This window comes from Oryzias melastigma, linkage group LG9 (assembly GCF_002922805.2).
Source record: "Oryzias melastigma strain HK-1 linkage group LG9, ASM292280v2, whole genome shotgun sequence".
In the NCBI taxonomy this organism is placed as follows: Eukaryota; Metazoa; Chordata; class Actinopteri; order Beloniformes; family Adrianichthyidae; genus Oryzias; species Oryzias melastigma.
In genome coordinates, this window is record NC_050520.1 from 27,079,747 (window position 1) to 27,087,268 (window position 7,522).

A 7,522-nucleotide genomic window follows, 5' to 3' on the forward strand; every position below is an offset into this window, starting at 1 on the left:
TTGATTAAATTACTCATACTTGAGTGAAATGTTTGCTTCCTAATAGGTTTATTGAAAAACACTTTATTAATGCTTTATTTTGATCAAAATCCACATATTTTTACATAATTAACATAGCTTAGTTTATAAGCTACATTACTACCTTCAGTTGTGTGGCTAAACTGTTGAGTAATATGCACCTCACAGAAAGCCGATTACAGTACTTTAAAAAGTGACTGGAAATCAAGTATATTGGAGTTTTTGAAACTAACATGCTTATGTTATAGGTCGTTAAAGAGTGTAAAACTACAAGATTAGCCACATTTTTCAATGAGTTCTGGTAAAGAAAAAGGTTCACTTTGCTGCTACATTTGTTGAGAAATACATATAGGGAAAACAATTCAAAACAGCAGAAAAGGGCAATTATCAGTTTGCTTAAGTAATGGGGTTATTCAAATGATCAAATAAACAGGCTAAAATTTCGTTTTTTTTCCAAAGCCAGTTCAAACCAAACCATATAACTAAAGTCAGATCCCAATTTTATAAAAGTTAACAAAAAAATTGATGCTTACATTTACACGAAAAGTTTTACAGCATTCTGTTTTAAGAATAAAGCATTTTTTAATCCAACACATCAGAGCTGACAAAGACACTTCTCAGATATTTGGAGTCATGTAAACAGATCCAGCAGCAATGCCGCTGATTTAAAAAAAAAAAAAAAAGAAAACAACAACATTGGACTATTATTGTGAAGAAAGAGTCTGTTTACTTCCTGCCATATTCTGGGAAGCCTGACTGCCATGCTAGTTTCCCCCACAGTGAAGACAAAGTTATCAGGTGGGATTTATAGATAAAGGTGGTTATCTGTGGTTATATCCTAACCTGTTCAGAGTTCCTATTGAAGCAGATAAAGAAGGTGAAAGACTGCAGTGAAAGTTTGACACACTTTAAACCCTATCTTAATCCATACGTAGAGCTTTAATGATGTGTTTTCTTAAGCTTTGTAGTTTAGCCATCTTCATGATAGCCTGAACAGAACTTTGTCTAATAACTCTAATTACCCCAAATTTTACAGTTTCTCTACAGACATGATGCAAAGTCAGTTTTTAATTTATAAGGGATTTTTGTGAGTCTTCGACTGCAGTGCAAGCAGGAAAATGGCCCTTTTTAAATGTACCCCTTACATTGCAAACTGGCTTATGCAACGCAGTATTGCCAAGAAGTTTGTGTGCTCATTCATTGCTGGGGTTTAAGTATTTAATCGGCACCAAAGCCAGCTCCAGCTAATCTTCTAAACACTGACTCAACATGTGACCTGGTAACTAATGTTAAGGCCGATCGATATCAATAGCCACAGACATTTAAACAAAGTCTATGATTTATAACGAGCACAGACCAGATGCTGTCCTGATATAATAGGTTTGAAACTTTAAGACTAAAGTTTGAAGTTGGTTTTTGGGAGCACTATTATCCATTGAAACATCACCCGAATAAGTTACTGAGAGTGTAGCTGTGCACATTGTCCTCTCCGGCACAGCAGCGAATGTCCTGCCTGCACGCAGGCCTTCTCTCTGCAGAACAGATGAAGCTTTGGAAGTGGGACAGAGGCTATTTGGACAGGAATTAAGGGGTGTGTTAAATTTCTGCATGCATGATCAATGGGGTTGAATGGTGGAACTGGGGGTGGGGAGAGGAGGGGGCAGCACACGAGGCCGAGGTAGTGACAAACCGGGAGAGAGCTGGTGAGGAGAACACACACAGAGACGGCCAGCAATGGCGTACTAATGAGAGATGGACAGTTTGGATTGTCCCATTACCAATCACCGCAGCTTTGAGTTCTCTGTCGAGGAAAAATGCGAGCTCTAATGTGTGCTGCATGTGTTCCTTTTTGATAAACCCGGCTTGTGTGGTGGAGCATTAGTCACAGCAGTATCTGAGCTGCTGGAAGTCTGCACACACTGCCCTCTGTCCGCTTGGGTGAAGAGTTTCCCCAGAATAGTACAATGGAACTTAATTACAGGTCAGTGGCATGTCTCAGGGAGATAGAGGCAGCTCTGTTACCCCTTCCAAATACAGTATAATGCCATCTTCCCAAGGGTGGGGTGGGGTAACAAGAGCTTGACACAAAAAGGTGCTGATGGGCTGAACCTGAGAATGGTACAGGTTAATCCAGGCAGAGAAAGTGAGCATTTTACACTGAAAAGAGAGAGCCAAGATAAAAGACTGCATTAACTCTCAGAGGTTTTTGCCCATTTGGTTTTGCCCTCTTTTCCTTACAGCTCCAACTTATCATCCCTGCCAGTGTCTTTGACAGGAAACAAGAGGTGGATGAAAGAACATAGGGACGGCCACAGAAACAGAGGAAAACGGTGAGTTTGAAACCACCTGTGGGGGCACTGGGAGACAAAACCGCCTCGCACTTTTATCTAAGCCCAAACATCTGAAATCAACCAATGTAGGTGTATTTATTAAGACATTTACAGCTACTTAAGATAAAAAAGTGTTTGGAAAGCTGAAGGTTTATGTCTAACTCGTGTTTTACGATATTAACAATTAAAAATCATCACCAAAACTCTTCATTTAACCTATTCTACATATCTACCCTATATAGAAATACAAAATGCTCCTTTGTGTTCTCCTCTGGGATTCATCCGTTTTTTTTCTATAAATATTTCCAGAATTTTGCTTTAAGGTACCACTCTGATCATCTTTTGGTCTACTGTAAAACCGTTTCCAGATGTCTTATTTATGATTATCCTGTTTTTAGCCGAAATTTTAATAAAACCTATATCGTTTTCAAGAACATAGTTTCTGTGGGTGGAACTGTTGGCCTGAAGAAAGGCAACGTTTCCCATTGTTCATGTTTGTGCCAAAATTCCTTCACTACTCACTACATTGTGCACTATATAGTGTGTTCACTGTAGTGCTGTCCGAAATCTACAATTACAAAATCCAGTGCCCAAGAAATTTTCTAGAAGTCCTTTCAAAAAATCAATGTGTATCAATGCTCACTAGATTGCGTTTGAACAATTTTTTGCGGAAAAAAAATATTTTAGTTTATTTTTTTTCACAAACCATCCAAGTTTCCATCTACAGAAAGCAGTGGATTAATTAATTTGTAAAATGTTCATATTTATTAGATTTATTTTCTTTGGGAAATTGGTGACGTAATATTTTAAAAAAAGAAGGAAAAAAAAGGAAGTGAGCATGGTGTCTGAATTTCTTTTAAAAACCCAGAGCGCTATATTGTCCTGCACTATAGAGCTTTTAGGGGTTAGTGTAGAGGTGGGCAAACTTTTTAGCTTGTGGGCCCCAAAAGGTTCTAAAATTTGACAGAATTGCCAGACCATGAGCAGCCTGGAGTGTTTTGATAATCCGCCTCAGAAGAGAAAGAAAGAAAAAAAAACATGCTTTAACTTTGATTGGAATGTAATATTTATATATTAACACAGCCCTTTATAGACTTTCCCCCCCTAATTGTTGTGCCAATTGCACCAATGGGTTGATGTCCATCATGGAAAAACACAAACTTAGAATGAGGCTGCATTCATGTGGTGTTGTAATGATTGAAAAAATTATGTCTGACTCAGAAAACAGACATGAACATGAGAAAAACAACAAAATCTTCCAAAATTATATGAATGCAGAATAAACAAAACATAAACAAAAGTCAATATATTTAAAGCGCACCATCTCAGACACTAGAAGAATAGTGCCAGAAGAAGGAAAATCAAGCATTAATAAAGGTTATCATCAATACAATTTATTCCAGTTTTCCGGGCCAGATTAAATAGTGTAATGGACTGCAAATGGGTCTTAGGCCATAGTTTGCCCACCCCTGAGTTAGGGAGGAGGGAGAGAATTCAGAAAGGCCCATTCGTTTAGGTGCTCTCCCGCTAGCTTAGAGCCCCTCACAACCCCAACCTAACATTACCAGTGCAACAGAAATGGTGAGCATAATATCTAAAATCTCCAGTCGTGTAGTTTTGAGCCAGATTCCAGTTCGAACCAGGAAAACGAAGACGTCAATAGATCTAATCGTCTTCAAGTGAATGCATCAGAATGGAGTTGAACTTATGGCTTGCCGTAGTAGCTTATACGTCATGTCTACAAGCTTTTTCAAACAGCATTTTTTCCCGATTCACAATAATTTGATTAAAGAAATACTCAAAAATGCAATTTTAAGTTGATTTTTTAATGTCCACCTCATTTTTTTCCAAAATGAAGAAGAAAGAACATATTAAAAACACAATTTTCATCAGAGTGAATTTTATTTCTCACTTTGAACACGATTACTTTGAGTTACACTTTACTCCAGATTTCAATATAGTAACTCAGACGACAACATATAATATCAGAAATTAATATTGACTGAGAAGGAATTTATAAATGATTATGTGTTGCGTTTTGACAATATAACAATTCAGTGTTGCTTCTAGGTAGAAAAGAGAAAGGTCCCTAATTAGTTTTGTGAATTTGTTAGTTTGTGGCAATATACTTCTTTTACTCATTGAGACTTAAAAACATAACAAAGGAAACATTTTTAGTTCTTTTTAAATCCTTCCATCCATTTTCTTAACCTCTTTTATCCCTTTTGAGGTCAGGGGGATGCCATAGCCTTACCTGGCTACTGTTAGGCCCGGAGTCTGCAACCTGTGGCTCCGGACCCACTTGTGGCTCTTTTTACCTCTCCATAGTGGCTCTTTGGCAAAAAGAAAAATGAAATAATAGTATTCTTTTTATTTAGATTAGTTAAGTCTATAAATGTATCTCTGAGATGCACCTCAAAAATAAATTATATAAAGGTTTTTCCACATTCCTAATCACTTGAAGAGGTCTTTTTTGCTCTCCGTTTCCCTCAGATTAAATACATTTCAAATACTAAGCAAAACTTTGGTAAAAAGTTTGATCATTTATTAGTTTAATGGACACTTTATCTTATGCTGTCCAGAGCTGCACTGTGATGATCTTGTTCGGCACAAGGGGTCTTTTATTTTGAAAGGAAATCATACGAGCTTCTGTCAAACGTAAAAAATATTTTCACATTTCTTTGTATATTTCTGTTTTTTTCATGCCACAAATAGGCATAATTCATTTTTATTATTAAAAAATACTTAGTAAGGAATGCAAAGCAGTATCAAAATCAGACTTTGTGGCTCCTACTAGGTTTTAATCGGTAGAAAACAAGACCAAAACGGCTCTTTTAATATTAAAGGTTGCAGACTTCTGTGTTAGGTAATGGTGGGGTACACGCTGGACAAGTCTTGTCTCAGGGTATCACAATCACACAATCACACACTCTCACATTCACACCAGAGGTCACAGCTGAGATTTAAACCTGAGGCCGTCTTGCTTAGAGTGAAGAGCGCTAACCACTGCACCACTGTAAAACCCCACTTTTATCATTTTTGTTATTTTACTAATTTCTGTATGATTTTTACTGCACTGACAACATTCTCCCTCAAGGCTTCAGTCCAATTAGAGGGGTGAATCCTGGAAGTTTCTGTAAAAACATACACAACAGCGCGCTCTACTGGAGTAAAAGGGTAAGTCGGAAAAAGGTTTCTCAAATTGATTTATGCAACACTTTGTTCTAAAAAATAGGTTGACTTATTTAAGCTTTTTTGCATAACACAAGTGAATATGGTGTAAGGAAATACATTCCAAAAGTTTGTTTATTCATAAAATTTAAATATCTGCAGCTTCTCCTCTCCTTTGGGTTCATTTTTTTATTTTTATGCTTAAGGCAGTGTGCTGAGGACTTTGTTCATGTACAGTTCTTTGCTTTTATTTTGCGTTTTCTTTAAACTGCACTTTGGTCACTGTTGGGGACTGAGGGAGTGGGGACAAAGTTCACAGGGCGCTTGTAAGGAGGAGGGGGTGAAGAGGAGGAAGGTTAAAAAAAAAAGAAAATTGACCTTTGAAAGCAAAACAGCAGGTGGAGAGCCAAAACCAGGCAGCTCAGGAAGCATCGGGACAAAACTCAACGGGGACATTTTAAAGTCCACTTTTTCCTAAACTGAGGAAGGACCGCAGGTGTGACAATGAGGCCTGGCGTTGGCTGTCTGGCCTCCTTTTGATCGAGGCTGAGCACATGCGAGCAGAGTTTGTTTGTGAGGAAGTGGCAAGGTAAGGCGAAGGACTAATGGAGGGAGACGAGAGGGCCGGCGGAGCCAAAGCGAGGCCGGGGCGTTTGACCGCCCTGCAGGAGCAGCTGATCTGGGCCCTGCTGGAATCTGGACTTTCCAAAGACATCCTGGTCCAGGCTGTGGGGGAAATGGAAAAAAACAGGGCGAGTGTTGGTGTCGAGAGAGGAGAAAGAGGAGATGGAGAGAGCTCCGAGGAGGGGGAAGCCGATTTCCCACCTCCTATATTCCGTGAGATAGAGAAGCTTCCAGCGGATGAAGTGTCAAAGCTGAGGACTGAAGTCGACCAGTTACTGCAGTGAGTAGATCCCATCCTCCTCTGTAAACTCCAGGGCAACATCATCTTAACTTATCCGATAGAAAATCTACTAAAAACTAACAAAAGTGACGGCATCATCATCAGCTCTGCTGAATTCTCTTGCTCTTACTTGTGCCACAAAAAAGTCGACCCCCCTGCAGATTGAAGCACCAGTTTACCTGTCTCATCCATATTCCTAATATCTTCTCAGACTGAGCTCACCTGTCTTTTCAAAATCCTCCTTCCTTCCTTTACATGCTCCTGTGTCTCTCTCTGCAATCTGGCTCCTGAGGCGAATTTAAAGAGGGTTCCTCCTTTGCTAGTTACTAATTACCCACTCCCATCATTATTCCCTTGCCATTTCTTAATAAATAAGCTACAAGCATACAGGTGGGTGAAGATTAATGGAGTGGGGCTGGTCTCGAGAGGCTCAAACCCCAAACCAATATTTCAGCACCAAGTTTTAAAATTAAGTTTAAAAAAATCTGAAAAGTATTATCAGGTTTCAATAAGTTCATACTGAAAGTTTATATAAGAATAATAAGAACATATTCACAAACATGTCAGATATAGTTATTTCATCCTTTGTATCAATCACTTAAATTCTATAAAGTTAAGAATATTCCAAATTGTCGTGAATTTCTCCTGGTAAAAATTGTGAGTTGAAGCGTCAAATGAGTCCTCATAAACCTTTCACACATTTTTCCCCTCCACTGGTCTGAAAGAGCTGGACTTTGCTCCAGTGTGCTCTCTTATCTCTCTCTGTCAATACTCTGTAACTTCCCTCCGAGTGTTCACACTGAGCGTCACGTTGTTACAACCTGCACAACTGCAGGGACTTAACAAAAAAAGAGGTTCATATTATTCGAATAAAAGCACAAAATTAATAGAATGTTTTTTAATGTATGTGGAGTCGTGTAATATGTTACGTAATGAATAAAATCATTCAAACACCTGAACGAGGATACTCAACGACAATTTCAGTGACTGGTTTTGTTTTTTAGTTCATCGACAAAAATAATTTACATTAAAAAATATGCATTTCTTGATTGGCGATACACTTGATGTCGTAAAATAAAAGTCTAAAGCCACACATAGG

General features: G+C 38.4%; 1 protein-coding gene across 1 annotated transcript in view; it reads left to right on the forward strand.

The window, feature by feature from the left end:
• The first annotated feature begins 5,487 nt into the window (after positions 1-5,487).
• hnf1a (HNF1 homeobox a) overlaps positions 5,488-7,522 on the forward strand; it is a 6,966-nt gene continuing 4,931 nt past the window's right edge. Inside the window, exon 1 of the mRNA XM_024275044.2 lies at positions 5,488-6,423. Within this exon, the coding sequence (XP_024130812.1) occupies positions 6,125-6,423 (299 nt within the window). The 5' untranslated portion in view covers positions 5,488-6,124. The remainder of the gene's footprint in view (positions 6,424-7,522) is intronic.